The 23,777-nt window shown below is 32.5% G+C and overlaps 1 protein-coding gene across 3 annotated transcripts in view; it reads right to left on the minus strand.

Annotated features, from left to right (window-relative positions):
• LOC106717295 (nostrin) overlaps nucleotides 1-23,777 on the minus strand; it is a 38,915-nt gene continuing 15,138 nt past the window's right edge. For 2 of the 3 annotated variants that reach the window (XM_014511114.2, XM_014511113.2), the window contains exons 2-14: nucleotides 10,905-11,112; nucleotides 5,349-5,434; nucleotides 4,479-4,622; nucleotides 4,236-4,317; nucleotides 4,027-4,157; nucleotides 3,639-3,833; nucleotides 3,437-3,572; nucleotides 3,116-3,280; nucleotides 2,635-2,787; nucleotides 2,142-2,294; nucleotides 1,486-1,819; nucleotides 1,098-1,250; nucleotides 1-142 (exon numbers count right to left, since the gene is read on the minus strand). In XM_014511114.2, the coding sequence (XP_014366600.1) occupies nucleotides 27-142; nucleotides 1,098-1,250; nucleotides 1,486-1,819; nucleotides 2,142-2,294; nucleotides 2,635-2,787; nucleotides 3,116-3,280; nucleotides 3,437-3,572; nucleotides 3,639-3,833; nucleotides 4,027-4,157; nucleotides 4,236-4,317; nucleotides 4,479-4,622; nucleotides 5,349-5,434; nucleotides 10,905-11,024 (1,968 nt within the window). In that variant the 5' untranslated portion in view covers nucleotides 11,025-11,112 and the 3' untranslated portion in view covers nucleotides 1-26. Of the gene's footprint in view, nucleotides 143-1,097; nucleotides 1,251-1,485; nucleotides 1,820-2,141; nucleotides 2,295-2,634; nucleotides 2,788-3,115; nucleotides 3,281-3,436; nucleotides 3,573-3,638; nucleotides 3,834-4,026; nucleotides 4,158-4,235; nucleotides 4,318-4,478; nucleotides 4,623-4,775; nucleotides 4,925-5,348; nucleotides 5,435-10,904; nucleotides 11,113-23,777 lie in introns of those variants that run through there. The other variant, XM_014511115.2, reaches the window with a different exon arrangement.

Consider the following 23,777-nt stretch of genomic DNA (forward strand, 5'->3'; position numbering starts at 1 on the left):
GAACTGAAGCAAATTGTCAACGTAATTTATATACATGTCGTAATTTCTTCAACGTAAGACGAAGGGAATATGCCATAGTTTCCGTTTAAGTCGCCAGTCCACCACACATCGTCTTGTTTATCATAAATGTTTATTACATCACCTGTTAAAACAAATATAATTAAGACGACGAAAGCATTAAATATAATACACATATCGCAAGCTGTAATACAATGTCTAGTATTCAAAACTTAGAGACTGAATTTAACTGTATGTATCTTAAATATTTCACGTCTCAAGCGATTTTATGAGTTAGTAAACTTGAACCATGAGGTTCTGAGACCTAGATCGCCGTTTAAAACATATTGTTATCTCTATTTTGTCAAAGATAATGACAGAGATGACGATATGTTTTATACAGATATTTTGGTCTCATGAACCAGCGGTTCATAGCAGTGTCAATTTAAAATATTGGAAATCTGAACTCTTTGTGAAACATACGTTTTTATAGCTGGCTTAATAGAATATTTTTATTTGTTAAAATTTATTTGAATCCTAGAAGTATTAAAATTAATTTATCTGTCGGGAATATAACTTCGGATCGACAATGTTAACAGACAAAGTGTCTTATAGTTTATAATAAACACAATAACGAGTTTATAGCTGTATAAAACATAATCTATAATATTTTGTGAATCGCGTTTTATAAAATATACTTTCGCGTTGCAATTTGTGTCAGGAGAACTGTGTTCTGCATTTAAAACGTAACAGTATTTTGTAATCTACGAAACGGTGTGAATATTGACTAACAATTCACTTCCTGACATGCAATACATTCTCTAGATGAAACAATAGGTTTATCTTGTTACACGATGCATGTTAAATCTTTTTGAATAGTGATTTGCAGATCATAATAATATTAAACCAAATGTCATCTTTGTTAAAATTTAAGCTAAGTTAAATGGTATTACCCAAGTTCGAGTTCTCTCTACATCGTATTGGTACTAGTATACTTTTCTACAGAGCTAAGAGAAACGAAGTTTTCACGATGTCTTTTGCTTATTAGGATCGTGGAAGAACACAGTTACATAAAAATGGCGCAAGCTATTATAACGAACCTGGTGCCAATGTTAACTCGTCATCCATTCTAGCCTCGTAGGTGTACAATGCTCGACATCTTCCAATATATTTCTGCGCGGTCTCATCGTTGTTTCCGTTCTTTTCGAGCTCATTTAAATCAGTAGAGCTGCCGCTTTGTGAAGAAAATTCATCTGTAAAAGTATATATTGAAACTGTAAATTTGCAGAACATAACTTTTTCTTAGTTTGAATATACGATTATGAATTGTGAGGATACATGCAAGAATATCATAATAAAATAACATGATCATATTAAACTCACGTGATCACTTTTTAATTCGTCGTGTCAGATAATCCGAAAATGAAAATTAAAAAACATATTAAGTAGACTTCTTAATGGTGCTTGTGTAAGTAACAATAAACATACCAAAATCGCTATCATGTTGATTAGAAAGTCCGTCGCCAGCTCCGCGTTCACTCCAGTCCAGTGGGCTCTCAGGCGGAGGAGGAGCTTGGAATTCAGGTACCTTCATCGGTTTCGGTGGTTCAGGACAAACTGGAGTAGTTGGTGCACTCTTTATCTCCGTATTCTTTCTGAACGATAAATGCTCTATCCGTAGTTTACTCGATGCTCTGCTCATTATAGAGTCACGTCTCTCTCTCTCTTCGCCACCGTTCACACTCTTTAACAGAGCTGTGTAATTTGGTTGAAGATTTCTATTAACTTCATCCTGATAATCCTTTTGAAGCCACGGAGGTACCTGTAAAAGTTTGATAAAAGATGATTGTTGCAACTAATTTCATACAAAACATTTGTTGATGTGGAGTATGTTTTCTATTTAAGGACCAAAAACTTACATTGGTAATTAAAATTTGAAACAAAATTGTGATAAGTAAATTCATTGAGTAAATGTTTGAGACATATGCAAACAGAACGAGAGCGTTCTGATTAAGACCAAATGCTATTATATCATCTCATCAAACACGAGTAGGAACCCGTATCATTGAATAAATAGTGTTCATTGTAATGATAGATATAAAGCAAAGCACATCCAATAGAAAATATACTTCATATAAGCTTACTTTAAGAATGCTCTGCTGTAGTCCCTGCTTGTCTCTAACGATCTGTATGTGCGTAGCGAGGGGATGTTGAACAGGAGAGCGACTGTCTAGCTCGCTTAGGCTTGCTGATATTTTATATCGAACTGCTTCTAAATATGTTAACATTGATCGCATCTAAAAACAAATCATTAAGCAATTAAAATGTACAACTATAGGACAATTCAAAATAATCCCAACTAAGTGTAACTTATTGAAGTAGCCTCTAACTGCGGTAAAGAATAGTAATCGAATGACACGTCACCTTTAAATTTGGTCCAGTTGTTTAGGTTTCAGCAGGTAAAAATAAAACGTACAGACATACAGTTTTGACTGCCGACATACTTGTATATATATGCATTGTAAAAAAAAAACAAGAGAGATATGATTGTGTTTATGTACATGTTTCGGCAGTGGAAACATAAAGTATACTATTACTATCTTGACAATTGGTTAGATATATCAGTGTCAATCTTACGTGGAACAATTTATCGGCAACGTTCTGTTGTGAATCGTCACCTCCGAATGTGGGTGTTTGTTTTATAGCCATCGACAACTTCTCCAAGCCTTGCTTTGATTTACGTTCCCTGTCTATATCTTGCTTTACTAATTGTAGAATCTTCAACAGAGCCTGTAAAACATTATGTTAGATCGCACCGTAAATATTCTTTGAAGTTTTTGCTTCACATATTCGCTTATTTCTATGTTATACAGCCTACAAATGTATGTGTTGGTTTTCATAGAGAAAATGAGAAGCAAACTATTAGCGTAGTATGGAATACTATGCGGAGATATAATAGGCACATGGGCAATGAATATGAAAGTGGATGGCTACAAAGTTAAAAGACTGGAAAAGGTATAGATGGATGAAGGACGATATATGTAAGTAGGAAGTAAATTCAATTATGATGAAATAAGGACAAGGAGATGATGAATTTATTGATTAGTAAAATACGAACTTGTTTACGACGTTCCCTGTTCATCGCGAGAGTTGTGTGTTCGCAGTAAAAGTCTGGTAAGAGCTGTTCGCTAGCGCCAGCCGGTGACGATCTCACGCCACGCACAACGCGCATATCCACGTTTGCGTTGGCATTCTTTATTGGACCAACTAAGGCATTCGTCGCCTGAAAATAATTAAGTTTTTGGGTTTTATAAATAAGGCCTTGAAGAAAATTCCGTCTGATATTAAAATGTAATATACTCGCAAAATTTTTATTGAGCTAATTTTTTACATTTCGAGAAGGTTTTGATAAAATCGAATTGTAATTTTGCAAACTCACCTCCGCTAGCTGAGATGGTACTGCCGCTGTTAACCTTAAGTAACAGTCAGCGGATATCTTTAGTTGCGCGAGTCTCTCTTCCTCAAGAGACTCCAGCATTCCGGCGCCTTTCACAACACTGGTCTCCCATTCTAGCCTGAACAATAGCAAATTGTAAATGTCCATTCAGACGTATCGATTGCGTAAATCGAGTAACACCCACCTCGCTCGTTCAGCTTGAACGCACACATTATAGTAGTCGACTTCAGTCTTTTTAACGGCGTCTTCAGTCTTCCTCTTCTTAACTTGAAGTTTAGCGGCGTCTCGCTCGCTAGTGTTATTAGTCAAGCGTTCCGCTCGTGCCGCACTTAAGATGGAGTGTGGAATGTGGCCAACGCTTGAGCTACGTGACATACGGCTGCGGACAAATAGAAACCTCCTAATGACTTTGAAACCCTAGAATGAATCGCATAGCTCACGCAAAGCAACATTCGCAAAGGTAATCGCAACGCAAGTGTATTAAAAGGATCCTTTTAGACTACGCTTCAATAGATACTGATTAACGTTTAAAAGCCAATCAGTTTCTTCGACAATATCGCAAGTTATCAGACCTAATGTCCAACGTGGCGTCTTGTAGTTTCTCGTTCTCTCTCGCCGCGGCATGTGACTGTCGCTTCGATTTCGCTTCTGCTGTTCTCCAGTCAGTTAGGGTCCGAGTTGTTTTGTCTACGTTCCCTTCGATCTACAGTAAGAAGCAAAGAATAAGAATCAAAATATTCACAAGCAACAAATAAGATGTCATTCACATCAAATAGATTACCTTCTTTCTTAATTTTAATTGACTCTCAATAAAATGTTTCATTGGTTTAACCAGCTCTTCTGACATAGCGCTTGAGTAGTTTCTGTAATATAATTTAAGGATAAATTTAAGCAGCAATATTAAAAAATATAACGTTTATAAATGCATTGTATGAATTCCAGTTTAAACAACGGAATTGTAAGCCCAATTGTATATTACATCCGAAAAAACAAGTTTAAACTTGGACCATTTCATAAATATTACCTATGAATTTCCGATCTCTTTTCCATTTCAATAGCGACATGTTTCCAGGCTTCTGCACAAGAACCGACACTTTCTTTGCACGCTTTAGTTAACTTTGTGCCAAGTTTCGCAAGACATTTCGAGTAGTAATTTTCTGCTTCAACCCTGTAGGGAAATTATTTATTAAATATAGATAAAGAATTGCAGAATATCTATCTAATAGCTTTAATCTATAAAGAAAGCTGGTTAAAGTAATTTTGGACAATTCGGTAACATTTATTTAATTAGACCGTAACGTAAGTAATATTTCGCACGGACATTAAATCACCATAAAAGCTAACACTAATAAAAGTAGAACGCATCATTGATTGAAAACGAATAGCCCGGATTTAACGGGCATTATTAGCCTATAGCGTTTGTGTAGACGAGTAACTCCGAGAAGGTAACCGATTGAGTCACAAACAATAATGCATTGTTTTATCGCTCCGTTGGAAAGTAAACGTTACAAAGAAATTCTGATAAGATTGCTTATCTATTGCGTGACTCTGTCACTTCAGAAAATGTTAGTAAAACTAAAACTGAATCGTTTGTTATCCGTCACTATTATTGCAAAATCTATGATTGTGTGTTAGTGATTTTGTGTAATATTGAACAGTTACCAAATTACACATTTATATTAAAAATAAAAGTGAATTTAAAAAGGAAATAGGTATCTATTATATAAAGAAATACTAATGCAATAACTAAAATAATTACCAGATTCGGAATCCGATTTTCAGTAGATAAATAGCAAATTATCAGCGATTAATTTGATTTACCTAAGTGATAGCTATCATGGGCATTCAATTAACTGTTTTTTTTTAAACCAATTATTGTTTTTTTAAAACCTACCTTTCCTGCAGGATTGCTGCTAATTCTTTGCTAAAATCACTACCTTGTTTGACGTAACGACGAAGTTCATCGAAGCCATTTTGTGCCTGGAACAAAAAGCATCATTTGTAGAATCGTATTCATACGATGCGGGTATTCAAATTAGACGTCATTGTGAAACAACCAGAAATTGACTTATGAAAAATGACATTACGAAATATATATTTAGAATTAGCTAATTAAATGTCGTAAGATACCTTTAGGGCTTTTTTAAACACTTACAGTTTCCCAGATGCTTGCCAATTAAACATATTACATTTTAAAAAGTATGATTTTTGAAATAAAGAGGTAGTCAATTAATTTATCTGCATGTTAAGATAGAATCACGCACCATGGAAACACACCTTAATATGCACCTGTTAGAAGATACTGTATAAGATGGGCAAAAATTATGTGACAATGACACGCGTGTCAATACACGACTTGAGTAATCTCGAGACGTGACCTTTTACTACTATAACAAATTAAACAATTTGGTGAAAAATACTACTATGTATTTAAATAGCATATTTAAAACATTTTTACATATCCTAATAAGTGCAAGGAGTATGCAGTGCAAGGAAATGACGTATACATATATATACACGTCATTTCCGAACACCCTCTATATATACATAAATAAACTACATTCTACATATAGATGATATTAAAATTTATTGAAGCTTTTTGATTTTAAACTTTTAATAACGTTCCATCCTTAGGTATGTGCTCGTACAGTTTTTGCTGTAGGTATAGGTAGTCATATAAAAGGCGACAATAACATATAACAGATGTCTTCTAAGTGTACTAGGGTACATATTTATGCAAAGACATGTGTTTATTTGCGTATATATTTTTTAAATAACATATCAAATTCGATGATAATGTAAAATTATGTACATTAGTTATATTTCATGGATTGTGCCACCATCGGCCCGTATTCAACAGCATTCTATCGAGTCCTTGAAATTGACAATTACCTAGTTTAATTGAAATTTATCTTTGCATTTTTTACTTACGGATGTTCATGTTAAGGTTGTGACCTACTTTAACAAATTGTTCACAAAATATTGTTTGGAACTCATATTACTTTGATGGCACAATTTAAGAAAGAAAAAAAAAAAGTGTTTATGGCTTTTTTTTTAAGCTACTGATCTAATTTCCGTTATGGGCTAGCTGGCCATAAACAATATTATCTTTCTTATGATAATGAATAAAAATATAATTGACCTTTATTGTATTATTTCAGAAATTATTGTAACATCGACAAAATCGACCTTCGTTGTAATTGTTAATGCGAATCGACTCCGCAATAATAAAGTTAAATGTATTCTTTGCGTGCATTTAATTATCTGCAATGGACTTGAATCATCTTTCATTATTGAGATTTCTTTTTCGAGCAACAGTTGAGATGTGATGTTCATTTCGACAATTTTAGTTTTTTTGATGTGAAATATCTATAGGCTCACTTGTAAACCGAATTGTTGACGTGGCGACGCTTGCCGTGGCGACGGGTCGCCACGCTATATTAAGGTATACATATATATATATATATATATATATATATATATATATATATATATATATATATATATATATTATGTGTAGTACGGTGTACGGTGTGGCGACGGGTCGCCACGCTATACTGAGGTATACATATATATATTTTTATTTAAATAATATTATCTTTTATGCGTGTTTTACAAATTTGAGATCTAACAATATTATAATAAAACGTAAATTTAATTATTCAAGGATGGGAAACTATCAGATAATGCGATTTTATATTATTATTTATTTGTTACTAAAAACTTCATCATCTCCTTCACCTTGTCCCACTTACGTAGGGTCGGTGTCGGTGTGTGTCTGTCTCCGTCCTCCAAATCAATCTGTCTGCCGTCATCTCTATTGCCACCCCCTTCTTGATCATGTCATCTTTCACACAATTCTTCCATCTCTTCCTAGGCCTACCTCTACCGGTGTATCCCTCCACACTCATACTTAACGTTCTCTTTGCCACATGCATTTCTTCCCTCCTCATAACGTACCACACCCGTACCACACTAACCTTTTACTTCTTAATTTTTCTGTTTTTCTTGTTACTTAAATGGTAATAATTTTATATACACTTCTGCGACTTTGAGGAAAATAAACTTGGAGGAAAATGTAATTACCAATAAACAATGTGTTAACTGTTTTTAATCGATATAAATATTCAGAACGCTCTTTGACAAATCTACTTTTCTGGTCACGTACAGCAACGGTATACATTAATAGATTAAATTATACCATCAATACTTATATTACAGCATACACCATAGCTTTCTTTGCAATATAACTTTCTCTGAAATGGAGAATACATTTAATGTTCTGAAGTATAAGGTTCATATTCCATTAATTGTTGGTTACACTTGGGTCGATTTCAAAAAGGCAAACGCATGAGTTGAATGCGACGAACGCGCGTTTCCGGCCGCTCGGGAAGTGCTGCCATTACGAAATACTGTCAGACAAGATCACAAATAGAAAAGTAAAAATAAAAACTCTATTTTTACATATTTAAGGAAGTGTAACAAATGAACTGGTTTTAGTGATAATATTTATTGACGCCAATAAATACCAGGCTCATATTGGTCTGGATCTGTCTACAAAGTCTTAAAGACATAAGTGAGCTTCCTGATAACTGGCTATAATTACATTACAATGGGATGGTTTTTAGGAAGGAAGGTTCTGCTTTCGAATCCTGCTATGTACCAATGTCTTTTTAGATTTTAGATTTACGATCCGACGTTCTTACGATCTAGGTGTATCTGTGAAGAAATTCAAAGATATGGGTGAAGTCAACAAACCCGCATTTGTCATCACTGATTTAGGTAGGCTCCGAGACCCTCATTTAGGACATGTAGTGGGCTGATGATGATGATGATGAACATATAAAAACTTATTCATTTTTATTAATATTACAAATTAACTGAATTATTGTTTTACTATTTTTTTAACATATTGGGAACAGGGATAGATTACAGGCTGTTATAGTGCGTAGGCTACTAACAATTTTTTTAATACTACGCGGTAAAAGTAGCGAGCCTCAACTATTACAAAATATTGTCCACGGTTGTAAAATGTTATGACAGTAAATGGTTTTGCAAAGGAGATATTCATTAACTTTCCCGGACATAACCGCGTGCGGCAACCGCGATAATACGAAGTGCCAACAGAAAATATTGTTTTTGAAACGTGCTTGTGCGACAATCCACAACTCGTAATTATTTATTTATCAGGAAATAGACACTGTAAGATAGACCACTCGCCAATCACGTTTTTGATTCAATAACATACTATATAATACGATGAAAAGGCAACGCGAAGGAACGATTTCTCTTTTTTTTAATTCTTTTAATACTTTTCCGTACTGTGTGACACACAGGTACAGAAAGGTGGGTTGGCAAAGCCAAAACTTTAAAAAATATATAGTTATCTTTGTTGTTTTTCACAATTGAATTAGTGAAGTGACAATATATTATTGTGAAAGTATTTCGGCAGTGGAAACGCGCGGTAAGTATATCAAAATTTGTGCAGATGACGAAGAAGCGAGAAATATGTTCTAGCATCGTGTTAAATTGAAAAAAGTATGTATGCTCTAATTTCTAGGAAATTCGTGGTACTAATTCTACCTTTGTATAATTTTTTTTAAACAATCCACAGAGCAATGAGTAACGCTAACATTTAGGAATTACTTAAGAGTGATGTCCAAATTATTAAAGATGCTGAAATCGTTTTGCAAGCGGAATCCGTGACGCGTGGACTATGGACTCGAGACGAGGTCTGTATTTTTTGTTGCTGATACAATAATCGAGAATATTAATTTCTAATACAATAAACAACTATTTATCATTTTTCTTGGCGTAACCACTAAGTAAATATGTACTTCACCACTAAGAGGCTCTTTGCCTAACCTAAGTCAGGGGTGATTAGGCCATAGTCTTCACGCATATCTTTGAATCTCTTAGCAGATATTTGCAGGATTAGAACTCAGGACCTGCAGATTACAAGTCAAGTGCTTAACCCCTAAGCCACCGATGCTCTAAGATAAACGTGTAAATTAAAGAATTTTATATCATCAATATGAGTGTAAGGTAAAAAAACAGCAATATCAGCCTACTGTGTAAGCGTTTGTATTTTACATATATTTCAGTCTCCCTGTATTGAATAAGATAACTGTGGATGTTTCAAATGCGGTGTTACATAAAAATTACTTTCACCGAAATTTTCTGAGAATCTAGTAAAACATTACTCAATTAAAACAGCTGGAACACTTTCACTCTCAAAACAACGCAATGGTCTTGTGAACCACAGATATTTTTATTCTTTTAATGCCTAATAAAACATCGCTTTATGTGCGAATTTTTTGTACCATGACTATATTGAGAACCTAATGATCTTGATAATGTTTTGAAACATATTACATTTTTTATACAAGATTAAGAAGGAAGTGTAGAAATAATTAAGAACAGATTGATTTGAAGGTCGAAAACCTGATCCCAAATAGATTAGGATAGAGAGACGATTAAATTTTTTTTTCAAATGTCTTAATTTTTAATTAACCTATTTGGGACTATTTTAAAGAGACAACTTAAGTGAGTTTCACTACTACTACGTCATAATTACCCATAATTTACTGTTAGTTTATCTTTTAATGTTGTAAGAACCGATAAGAAACATCAAAATAAGGTAGCTTAGACTTAGTCTCCACTCTTCTTGCATGTATTCACATCATCGGATGGTAATACTGAGGGCCTAGCACAAATATTCATGAGAATGTTTTCGTAATGTTAGCGACAAAAAAATATTATTAAAATTTGAGCAGCGATTCTAGCACAACAACAAATCTCAAACAAATTTTGGCATGCTTTGTCTATGTTGTTACGAAGGCACGTGTTGCAAATATTCGTGCTAGGCCCTCTGAGTGGGAATCAAAATGGAGAATAAGACTTATGGTGTCTTTACGTAACCACCTTAAATATTTGTATTGAAATATTTTAATAATTTATTTGTAAATCTTCAAGATGCATTCATAGGTTTCAATGTAGTCGATTCATTGTTTTATTTCAACAACATTGTTATATTAAAACAATGGTATTGTTAGCAAATATTCGAATAGCTTTTAATACGCCGTCACACTTTGTAACTAAACATTTTTATCGTATCTAATATTAAATGTCATTAAACAATTTTCGTATGATGCATATTGTAAAGAAAATGTTTCTACAATATATACAAGTGTAGATTTAATAAACAAACCGTGGTAACAAGAAATTAATTCACATTCTTACTGCATATATAATTTCAGTGTGAACAGATGTTGATGGTATCAGTACAGTGGTCACCAAACAATACGACATTGGTTAAAGCGAAATATCGGTTTTGGTGACATCGTAGTGCATGTCTGAATACCAGTGAACTATTTAGTAGCCTGTTGGTTATTACGACTCAATATTTCTACTCGCTTTAATATATATACAGACAGTCATTCAAACTCACCCAATAGTTGTCTTTAAAGGCTTGGTTGTTAGATGAACGTAGATGTATCATTTCTTCAAATGTATTCTGCCATCGGTCCATGCCAGCCGCGATCTTTGTGGAAACGTTTTCCCTATTCATTGCAGCAGCTGAACCATCTTTCTCTCCTTTATTAGAAGCTGTGGCATTACCGATATTACTGTTCTCTTTACTGCTACTACTGAACGTTCTGAAACAAAAAAAAGGTCGGTTAAGATTCAAATGTTTTTCAGTGTAAATCGTACTTATACTCGTATTAACCATACTTTTTCGCAGTAGATGTATAGATGTCTAATATAAATAATAATTATATAGGTAAGCACTCCACAACAGAAATAAAATAGGCATTTAAATTACGTGGTTACTGTACCACTAAAATTGGTAATTGTCCTTGAAATATATTCACCTTTTAAATTAACAAAAGCCATTTATGAATATAAACAATTACAGCGGTGTTCATACGTATTTGTAAAGACAATTATACCTTTCGATATAGCTGAAACAAGTCAAAAGTCAAAACATACTGCTCTGATGAACTAACCGATGAGAAATATTCGTCATACTTCCGACTGTGATGAGTAATTATTTCTTAGTCATCATCAGTTCTCTAGACTCTGTTAGAAATTAGAGCATTGGAACTACGCGGAAGCAACTTTTGGAACTGTGATGTTATCATAACTGATTATGTTGATGGAAAATAGCATAATGTTTGTAAAAGAAGTGTTTGTAAGAGATATAAACAGCAAAACTAAAGATTGAATACGCGCTTAATTTAAAAACCAAATAGTTATTTGAGATTTGAAACTTTTATCAAATTACTTAATACACATTTTAAGTTCTTGTTCATTTTTGGCCCTATGTCCAATAAAACTGCTATTAAAAGTAACTTTGAATCTCTGACGCAAAACACATTAATGATCGAATGTGATCAAAATACTATATCTAAAGAATAACAAAGTGGTTACTTTTAAATAAATAATTTTTTGTGCCTATTATATTTATGGTACATGGAATAACAATTATAATCAGCACGTAATTATTTCCTGAACACTTCAAATAGTGTATAATAGCCACTATGTATTTCGGTGTAGTATGATTAGCATTGGGAGTTGGGACACGCATTGCCTCTACAAAGAGACTACGGCCAAGATATTCCTTTCTTGAAGCGGTTTAACGCACTTCTCTCACACTCATAACCTTTTTTCGATTGCTAACGTAAGAACACTTGACTAAACCTTGAAGTTAAATACAGCAATATGTACCACAAATCATATACGTATTACATATTACTTATTTTTATTACAAGATAATTCAAGTATGTTAAAATAAAATAACTCTAGAATCGTAATCTCTATTCAGAAATTAGTATTTATTGAGGAAAACCGGTTTAGTGTTGACTAAAAATAAATCCGACAACGCGGCATATCATTCAAGGGCTTTACTTGATTACTTTTAGACGAGTCACAAAATGGTAAGGTATAATTGACAATAATTATATCAAGTTCTACATTCTTGGGCAAACAGGTCTAGAATTCTTTTATTATAGTTAGATTTTAATAAAGAGCTCAGTGGTTATGGCGCCCCAGTTTTGAACTGGTTCGATTCTCGATGGCTGATCCTAATGAGTGTAATATTTAATCTGATTTCTTTTCGTCATCTAATCCTAATAGATCCTAATGTTTGCGTATTAAATACACCAGCAAATTAAAATCAATCTTGTACGAGACTTATTGAATTATAAAAGTAATTTGAATTTGGTAACACTAAATCAAGGATAGATTACGGTCGACATTAATACGAGTATATGATCTCGAACTATGTTGGCTCATCCACGGTATTTTTAATCCATTTAGTTCAAAAAGCAATCGAAAAATGAAAAAGTGCGATCGAATAATTTACGTGCTACATTACATGCAATGTAATAAAATTAACTTACGGATCGATCTCAAGGATCGAGTATTGATTTCGTGCGTTTAGAAAACTGCATTCAGAAAACAACATTTGACGTCATGTTTATGAAATCTGCAAACAAGCGTCGGGGCATCGTGATGAATCTATTATATACATGATCTTTGGACGGCAATAATTTGCTCACACGTTAACCGTAAAATACTCGTAGTTAACTTAGGTTTAAATCAAAAGTTTTTTAAGTTTTGGTACTGGGACTTAGGGAATCAACATTGAGACTTGAATAATAACATAACTTGAACATGATCTGACTATACAGAGTGATGAAAAATTGTCCCAAGAATACTAAAATATGTCCATGTAATTGAAATCAAAAGCTACAAATTTATCGCGTAACTGATATAAAATTCTTAAAAATCAAACCGTTTGCAGGTCAAGGGTACGATTTATTTATTCAATAGGTCAGAATAGTAACACGTTTATTAATGTTGTTAAAACCCGCAAACTGTTTGTTCTAATAACAATTACATAAAGTAGGCACTGACATTTAATGCAATGTTGAAACACTTCGAAGATTTGCATGGCCGCTCTGGGCAGCCGTTACATAACCGAAGTTAGACCGTTGGGCCAACCGCTTTGATTATAAAGAAATGGACTAGGCAAAGACCGTTATACAAAATTATGACCGTTTACACGAAGTCTGATTCAAATACGACAATCACATAAGTGTATTTCCTTATTTAAAACATATTTATGAACACATACTGACTCAATAATGTATACACCAACATAAAACGAGCACGTGAGTTTTTTTTTAGTTTTAAAGTCATGTAACACATACGTTATTTAGAGTGGCGATCATACAATTTTTTGTTTTAGATTTCGTACAAAAACATTTGATATAATTTTCATATCCATTTCATGCATCGAATATATATTCGGGCTGTTAGTAGATTTATCGCAGCTTGTCCAATCTATTAGCGCTTTTAGGATTATACTAGAACTGGGACTTTCGAAACGTTGCAATATGTCGTCGGTATTCGTTGTGACATACATGCATTGATTATTTTGATTTATTTATGCGTCCGAAAATAATTCTATAAATTAGTTAAAAGCTTAGATTTGTTTTGTTGACGGTGATTGTTGATTGTCTTTGTAGATACTATTTTTCATTTTCAATGTTAATTTTATAAAGCATAGGAGACAAATGGCCGAATATTTATTGTTATTCATATAGTTTAATATTTTACCAAAAATTAACGACCGGCTTTAAACGTACTTTAAATATTTCTTCGGAATTTTTAACTTTCCTTAACCCAATCAGATTGCAACCTTGCCTTAACTCCTTGAGAAATATTTATATACCTTTTATTGGCGATTTTTTTTTCTTTTCCCAATGCCACTTTAACTGTAATACAATCATACGGCAGACCGGCCTTGTGTAACGTACCCGGCTGTTGTTTTCCCGGCATAGGGCTTTGACAAGGTCACGTGATGTACCAAGTTCAACTCCCAGTACTTATTTACTAGTCTACTAAGCAAACTGTCATAAATGCACCCCGGATCTGTGACTAATATAGAAAATTGCCTGGAAAACTTTTTAATTTTTAATTTGAAATAAATTAGTATAATAATAACTACAGCCTAACATAATAGCAAATTAATAGCAATTGTATAACAATATAACTTTATATTTATTTAGTAAAGTGTATCAGCTATTGTATTTTATATCACGGAAATACCATTCAATCATTTATTTAAGTATTTATATGACTATAAAAAGAAATTTTATAATTGAATACAAACGTTTCCTTTGTTTTTTTGTGCTTGGTAAACGTCCCTACTTTATTATTTATCATAGTATTTGGAAATGAGTACTTTCATCTCTTTAAGATCGCACAAGAGATGGACGAACAAGACGATTTATGCGTCTCATGTTTGTCGTAGAATTAAAAAAAATAACTACACCGACATACTTTAGAAACAATTTTCTCGGAATAAAACTAAATAAGCGCAAATGGATGCAGTTAAACTTGTCCCGATCAACGCAATAACATTTTTATCATCTAAATAAGGAAAGAAGCTAGCAAGAAAGTTATCATTCTCGTGAGAAATAGTGTAAAATTGTTAATAAAATAAAGTTTACCTTAATATGACTTAAATCATTTCTAAATATTTGTCTCGGATGTTTTCTTCGAAAATTAGTATTTTTATAACGTTTAAATCAAATTGCAATATTCAAGCTGAAGGATTGATCAGCGAGATTCTGGATGGTAATAACTTAGTCAAATTTGATGAAAGCGATCTACAAATTTAAATTGAAATGCCCCACTAGTTACCATCTGAGCAATCACAGAGAAACTTTAGTTCGCAATCAGCGCTCAACCGACCGTTAAATTCTAGTTATAGGTTATTTGTAAGAAATCTCTCATTCTGCTAAAATCTTGAGTTAATTATCGATCTGAGAAAAGTCCCTTGAATATAAACTGTTTAGATATCTATTAAATATATATATGTTTTTATAAATAACTGGTTATTGCCTGAAAAATTTGATTAAAAACGGTTTGGTTTGGTTTTATCCACTATAGGTAACTAAATCGAAGGAAGAACAATAGAAATTTTACTAAAGTTGTTATAAAATATACATTTTTATTGTTAAAAGAAACATTTTAAACATTGAGTATTTTAGTATTTCACAAAATGTAAAGCATAATTTGGAATTCGATCAGATCCCTTAAATATTGCGATAATCGTAAAACAAGCTAATTGATGTTATTAAAAATATACGTATGTAGTCGTTAATATGCGTATGTATAAGTATATACTTATGTACGTTTTACAAATATTACTTTTCTTAGTATCTGATACTTAAGTGCCTGCATACTTTCGGATAATTTAAATAAAACCATTTACATATTTTACCAATGTTTCTAAAAAGGAAAAAGTTGAATTTAAAACACAAGTTATTGGCACATATCTTTACGACATTTTTGTAGGCCTGTCCTTTATATCGATATCGGATAAATATGTAAACATATTTTTCATACATAATTAAGGTCATTTTTTTTTTCAAAACTTTTTAATATACATTCTTACCTGTGACCGTGATATTTGCGCGATGTTTTTTTATTTAACAAAATAAGAAAAATATATCATAAATGACTTGACCTGAGTGTTGAGTATAAACGGTTGGCATGCGTATTGCGTACACGGAGACCACTGTAACACGAGTAAGTATGCTGCAATCTACTCATAGACAAGAATTGAAAATAACGCTCTAATCTTATACAATCCGATTCAATTGATGGTATAAAATGCTTGTGTAAAAAATATTGTTAAAAGTTTACATCTCTCTAAATTAAAATTGAATTCGAATGGCGACCTTAAAGTTGTTATGAAAAATGTTATTTTTGAAAATTGCAACAGTTTATCCAGAAACTGTACTTACTACTTTGTGACTTACTAGCTGTCGCCCGCGACTTCGACTCTCGAATTATAAAAAAAAACTTAATTAATACCCTGTCATTCAGATCCATGTAGTCGTTCTGGAGATATCTTGTAACAAACATCCATCCATCAATCTATACATTTGCATTCATAATATTAGTAAGATTTGTAAATGGTCGTGTCACAGATATAACATATCCAAAATTAAAAAGGACAAAGTCGTAATGTAAATGACACTAATCAATAGTGGTAGATCCGGCAAGAACAATATTTGTTGGGTGCACGAATGGTCGGGATGACCGGTGAAACACCACGACCACACAGAAGATGGGCGTGAAGTGGGAGCAATGCCGCGTTTCATCTGATGAGTGTGGTGCCGGAGACCTAATTTTAGCCCTCTTTCCCTTCCCACCACCAACTAAAATTGTTAGTTTTATACCGGTTATATTTAAAGGCATTTTGAAACAAAGGCTTTGTTTAGTAAAGTAAACGGTAGTTCTATCGGCGATAGCTATCGCGAGATTATGACATCTGTGTAAGTAACACCGGCCGGTCTATCGGTTTCATAAGCTGAGAAATGTGAGCAGGCCACTGTACTTTGGTTGCGCAGTCGCCCGAATTGTCTTTGCCAATAACGCACTAACGTATTAACGAAACAAACAACCGGGAAGTATCCGATCAGAACAAGGTATTAATTGTGTTAATGAACTCTATAATTGTTTATTAAGGTCATACTGTTACCGTGAATTTCAAAAGACGTGACACTTTTCCCTGGTTTTTTTTCAAGGAGAAGCAAATTATAAATGTAAATGTTGTCGTAATAAAGGTGTTACGACAGTGTAGACGCACTTCTAGGCTAGTACCTTCAATCCCCTCTTCCATTGCGCATGTTTTTGTATTAAAATATACTTTTTTACTTTTACAATATGTACACCATTAAGAAGTTTTTAGTTCAATTTTGAACGTTTATTACTTAATTCAAGCATTAAGCTTATAAAAATTCCACCAAATACGGCTTTTAAGCATTTTTTTTTGTCCAATCGAGAGGTAAAAGTCTGAATTTGATTTTTTTTAAATCCAATTTGCTGTTAAACACTCAATTAATCAGTACTGAAAAACACAAACGGAATAGAATAGAGAAATCATAATCAGTTAAGATAGATGTACTCAACAATATTATGTGCTTCAAAAAAAATCTTCCGTACAATACCAGCAGAATAAGTGGGATGAGTTCGTTGTTCACGTCCAGTGCTGGTAACGATGAGAGGTTTACGTTTGGATTCAGATGTTAAACTGTTCTAAAGTCCTTAAAGCCTTCCTTAAGTAATATGAATACATTCGCAAGTTTACACAAATTAAAAAAAATAAGCAAACATTTTTAAACGAGGTTTTAAAAACTATATGCTACACAAATGAAGACTAGATAAGCTTAATAAAGAAAACTGTTTTCTATCTGTCGGACCGATTATTAGAACATGGCAATATCAAAGAGCATTTATCTACGGATGTACATAATTATTTTATGTTTACATTTCTCGTTTTTGGCATTAGTTAAATAAACAATAACAAATGCAGAATAATATCAATCTAATTCAAAAGCAGTATTCAAAGTGATTATTTGACGATGTGACCTTGTTTAATTGTAATTACAGTAATGCCAACATTTAAAAAAACACCGTCACTTCCTTCCTTTGAATGCGCTGTCAGGAAGTAACACGTAGGCATCGTACTGAATTACGAGGCAAACCGCAAAACTATTTAGTTCAGAGATAATTAGATTTTTGGTTTCCATTATAACGAGATGACCTCGTAGTGTAATATGCATCAGAGTCGATATTTACAAGCTAAGGCAAGGCGAATTGAAAACATAACATAATGAGTTCAAATCGAAAATATGATCACTTGGCGACTATTTTACGCGAAAGCCGATAAACTTCTGAATACATATTAATTAATATTAACATAACTTAATTTTATCTCACAATTTCCACAAAATCGTAACATTTTCGTTGAAAACATGAAAAATAATAAAGGCCGCCATTCATGGAATTTAACGTTTTGAGTTATATATATAAATAGGAATACATAGTTGACTTTCGTGTCGTGTCGCATGCATTATCACTATTTACCGCGTACGTCGGACAATAGTCAATAAGTTATATGAAAATCAATATTGGGGTGCTATGAGAAATACAATTTAAATTGTCTGTCTTCACTTTTCATCAGCTGAGACCGGGTCGAATCGCGTCACGTACCGATAACTTTTTCGCAACTTACGTGTGATCAAGTAACAGTCGTTCAAGTTCGACGTTTGAGATTGACACAACGAATACGTAACATAAAATGTCACGTCGTATATCAAAAACTATAAAAATATAAAACTCGTCGTCAAGAAAAAATGTTTATATTTTTTGTCACTTAGTAATGTAGTAATGCAGTTTGGGTTATTAACATATTTTGTACAGCTTGATTTAAAGGCAATTAGCATTAGCATTATCAAATACACAAAAAACGTTGTCGTCTCTTTCCTTGAATATACTAAAATAACTATGTTTTGTTTAGATGCTTTCGCAGTGGAAACACAGTTAACTAGAGGGCAACGTGACGGCAGCCGCCAGTGAAAGTGGCCGAATCGATCTACGAAGGCGTCAATCTGCAACACTTTCGTTGCCTCCAATCGATTGTCATTCGGAACCCGATCCTCGGCGCTGATTTCCCTGTTGCGAAGTACACGCTGTGTCACTAATGACAAATTTTACTCATACATTAGAATTTCACCGATACAAAAAATAAACACGGCCATATAAAGTCTATAGTTCAACTATTTTTTTATTTAACTTTTCTATGGATGGTTCTATGGAAGTACAAAATTACAATAAAGTCTAAAATGTCATTAAATTAAGGCTCTTATATAATATTGAGTTCGTGGATAGTTGATGTTATGTCGACAATTATGTCATATGAAAGATAGCAAAATAAAAAACCACAGTCAGCGCATATTCTATCATTGTTAAAGCTATAACTTTATTCGTACACGTAAAATTAATTAACATTGAATAATTAACAAATATTTATTATGACTCATATTTTTTAAGATTATGTATAAGTAAATAACTTACAACTCGAATATCTTTTGAATCTATTTTAATTTATATGAAAAAATATAAAAATTCATTATTTTCTCGATTCACTTTCGAACAATCACTTTACTTGAGATTAATCCAGGTCGACACGCAATGTATTACAAAATCAATTAAAAACTGGAATACGGCCGCTGCTTGTTTAAATAATAAATCTCTTGAATTAAAATCGAGACGAAGACCTCGATATAATCGAAGGAATCGATTTAATTGATTAAAAATTGCATTTAATATCAACGTAACATTATGTAGTTTTAAATTGTGTTAAATAGTGATAATAATTAGTTCTATCATCTAATTTTCAATCAAACATTCTATTTCAATATCAAAAGAAATACATAATGGCTCAACTGATTCGTGAAACGATCTTTTTTATATTTGGAGCAGTGTCTTTAATACATAATTTGTTTATACAAATATTTATAACACTTATTTTTGACATTTGTCTAACTGTATACTTGAATGTAAATACAATTTTCATATTTTTGTTATAAAACTAACTAAGTTGATGTAACGTTAGTTATCACCGCCGAAATAACTGAACAAAATCATCGTCACTCATCTGATTTACTACGAAACAGACTGAGATCATGATACGTTTGGTACAGGGGTTTTGGCAATGGAAACCCACGGTTTAATTCTTTTTGTGATTAGTTGTTGTATAAGTCCGAAATGGCTATATGACCCGGTGAGCATACGACAAACTAAATTATGACAGCACACTAGCGTCCTCCATGTCTGTCAAAAAAACATACCACAAGACCCTTCTCGTAATATGACTCCCATGTCTTGTTTTTTCTTGTATTGTACGCCATTTTGAATACCCGTTTCTGACAGAACTAACCGCGACAGCAGCGCCCCTCTCACCGGCTCAAATACCCTTGTTTTACTCTTTGACAAATAGTGGTTGACCAAAAACTGTGAGAATCTAAATTATAAAGGCTTTAAATAATTAAATAATTTTACATTGAAATCGCAGCGAAAAGAAAAATATTATAAATTGGTTTGTCAGTATGTAACTTGTTTATTTCTTATGAACTCATTTACATATTAACACAAAAGGTAAGACTAAAATATAAATTTAAAAGTTTTGCTTTTTTAATTTTATTAATAAGATCGTGAGATTTGAATTGCCCTCACCCACTCCTTAAATGTGCTTTATATGTGACATTTCAATATAATCTTTTCGCTAAATTCTATCAACAAAAAAGGATGGACTTATTGTCCGCGACGTAAGGTTAACAAAAAAAAAAAAGATTTACGGAATGTCCATAGTAATATATTTAACTTCTGCATTGTTCCAACAACTCCATGTAAACTGCGACTAGTTTTATTACTATTAATTGCAAATAAAGTCTACATTTTATTCAAGTTATTTTATAGCCTCGGCTAAGTCTTTAAATATTTTTCACTGCGATAATGTCATATAAATGTTTTTATGTATTTCTATTTAGGTGTATTATATAAAATAAATATAAAATATAAAAGCTTTACGTTTTATTTGATTTAAAACATTCACCTACTTAATCGCATAAGTACTAATAAGCAACAACCAAAACACACGCACGCCCCCAAATAAAAAAATGATTTTTTTTTGCTATATTTTAAACAATAATGATGATGTGAATCGGCGTGAGAAACTCAAATGAACATTTAGGTTATTCACCTTTTTACTGTATTTTGTTACATTAAGTTTAATAACATTAATACTAAAAGCAAAATTTAACTGCTATTACAACAGTGGTATATTATTGTATAAATTTAGAAAAAAATACATTGTCAACACAGTTAAGTATTTATTGAGTCACATTCAAAGAGAATACGAAATTGTGAAGATTATGTAGAAAATAACCTTCGATAGTACTGACAAATGACGCAAGCGTTGATTGCGTGGGAGTTTTTCGTAAGTAAACTCACGGCAATATGTACAATATATTGAAAAAGTAATTTTTAAAATAACCAGTTACCGCTACCTTGCGTTTTATTACATTTTACTTTACTTTTTTGATAATATGAGAAAGGAACGAGATAACTTGAAGGTTCTTGTGGCCGTGGCCCTTTTTTATAGTCTATATTTTAGTGGTTGCATAGTCTGAACTGACGTAATACAAATTATAACATAATTTATTTTTTTCAGATTTAAGATATACATTAGAATGAGGGCGCCACAGTCGCTATTGATATAGCAACACTTTAGATCTACGTCAATACATTTAGCTATCTAATGCTTTTCAAAAATGTAATCCAGCATTTTAGATATATCTACGTTAATTGCCTGTAGGTTTTTTCTTCGGGGCTTTAAATATGTTACAGCATATTAACATCAAATTATCACGAACACAAAAATTACATCCCGATTTCAATATAATACTTTGACAACTCGACAACAACCTATGAATTTCTATTTTTAATCAAATTTCTGTTGCAATTACGTAGAATTAGTTCCGTAAGTTTTCCGCAATATGACGATGTACCAACAGTGGCTGATGGAGTAAATCAAAAACATTAGTGGCTTATTGTACCTCAGCATTAAATTTCCTGAGCTCTACGTGACTTGATACTATGGTCTAATTGCATATAGGAAGTAGAGGGAGATGCAGTAAACGCCTGTCCACCGGACCGTACCTTATTTAACACGACGGCAGTGAGGCAGATCAGCAGGACGTTGCAGTACTGTTTTTGTTTGCATGCACACGACGAAACAATACAGTATTGAACGTATGTGTGGCTTAAAAAATAGCATTACTGAATTGTCTACTGTTCTACCCCAGTGAGTAGCCCTCGTGTGAAAGTCTGACCGCTATACTGCGGTTACTATACGATATCAACTATAAAATAAGACATCAGGACTTGTCACTTTGTGATTAATATGTTTCTTTTTATAAAAAGTAATCGGAGTGAAACCTAAATTTTTTATGCGGTCCCATTAGCTAAAGTCAAAGCTTCATAAACATATTTTTTTAGAGAACGATAGAAAAACTTGAACAAAAACATTTCGAGCGAAAATTCACGATTATATCAAATTCATCTTTAACTAAATATATTATCGACAAACAGCCTAAAATTTATCATAAATCCAGACAACCTATCAGTGATAATGGACACCATATTCGTTCCGCTTGCGTTACTATAGCGTTTCTCTGTCGATATCTAAGTTCATCCGATCAGTTATTACGAACTTGAACGACATAGTTATTATAAAAGTCGGTGACATAGATAATTAGAACAGGTATTGAGATAGTTAGATGTTTAATCTTTTCTTTTTGGCGCGTTAATTAAAAATTAAAGATTACAGCTGATTTCTTGATATTAATATGACTTAATTTAAATTGAATTGAAAATTAGATTCGAATTGACGGACTTTAGCTGTCCGATCGTAATTTAAACTATAAATTATTATACTTTAACTTTGTCAATATTATATATAGTTATTATTAAGATAAACAGAATTAAAAAATAACCAGTTCTCAAGGTAAATAAGGTCAAAACCCAGTAAATAAAATTCAATAAGTAAATAATATAGTCATAATACTTTTTGTCTTTATAATGCAGTCTGTGTTGTATAGCGTCGTGTCTTTAAGTTCTTTAAAAATCTGCATAAAACCAATAAAACGTCCGAACTAATAAAATAAAAAGCAACAAAACCTTGCGTCATCGTTTTATGACATCATGAATTTACAAAATTAATGCATAGCGTATGGCTGAATATATTAAAAAATATACTTATTAATCAGAGAAATATTATTCCCCATCATTTATTAAACTATCGTATGAGTGAGGAGGGGTACACCGGTAGAGGTAGGCCTAGGAAGAGATGGATGGATTGCGTGAAAGGTGACATGATAAAGAAGGGGGTGACAATGGAGATGACGGCAGACAGATTCATTTGGAGGACGGATACCTGGTTCACCGACCCTACCTAAGTGGGACATTTATTAAACTATCGTAAAATTAAATAAATAAATATAAAATACAAATATACAATCTCATCGTTATTAAGAATTTATTTCGTACGATCCTCGCTTACATACTAGAAACAACTTACCTCAACAATGATAATATTTTCGACATTTTCTATATTTTATTTTACTTTAAACACAAAAGTAATACAAATTGTACTATAATTTCTTAGTTAATAACTTAATAAATGACTACTTAACACTAATTACGAACCAGAATTGCGCATATTTCAAAATTGCGTTTTTGTCGACGTAAAAAATATTACACGTGCCTCTTTTCAAAATCAACAATTATTGAATACTACGTCAAATGTAATTTAATACGATTTTACTTCCACCGCTTCATAGGAAATATTGAATATTAACTAAAACATGTTTATTGTAATATGAATACGGTGCAT

This window comes from Papilio machaon, chromosome Z, assembly GCF_912999745.1.
Source record: "Papilio machaon chromosome Z, ilPapMach1.1, whole genome shotgun sequence".
Lineage (NCBI taxonomy): Eukaryota > Metazoa > Arthropoda > Insecta > Lepidoptera > Papilionidae > Papilio > Papilio machaon.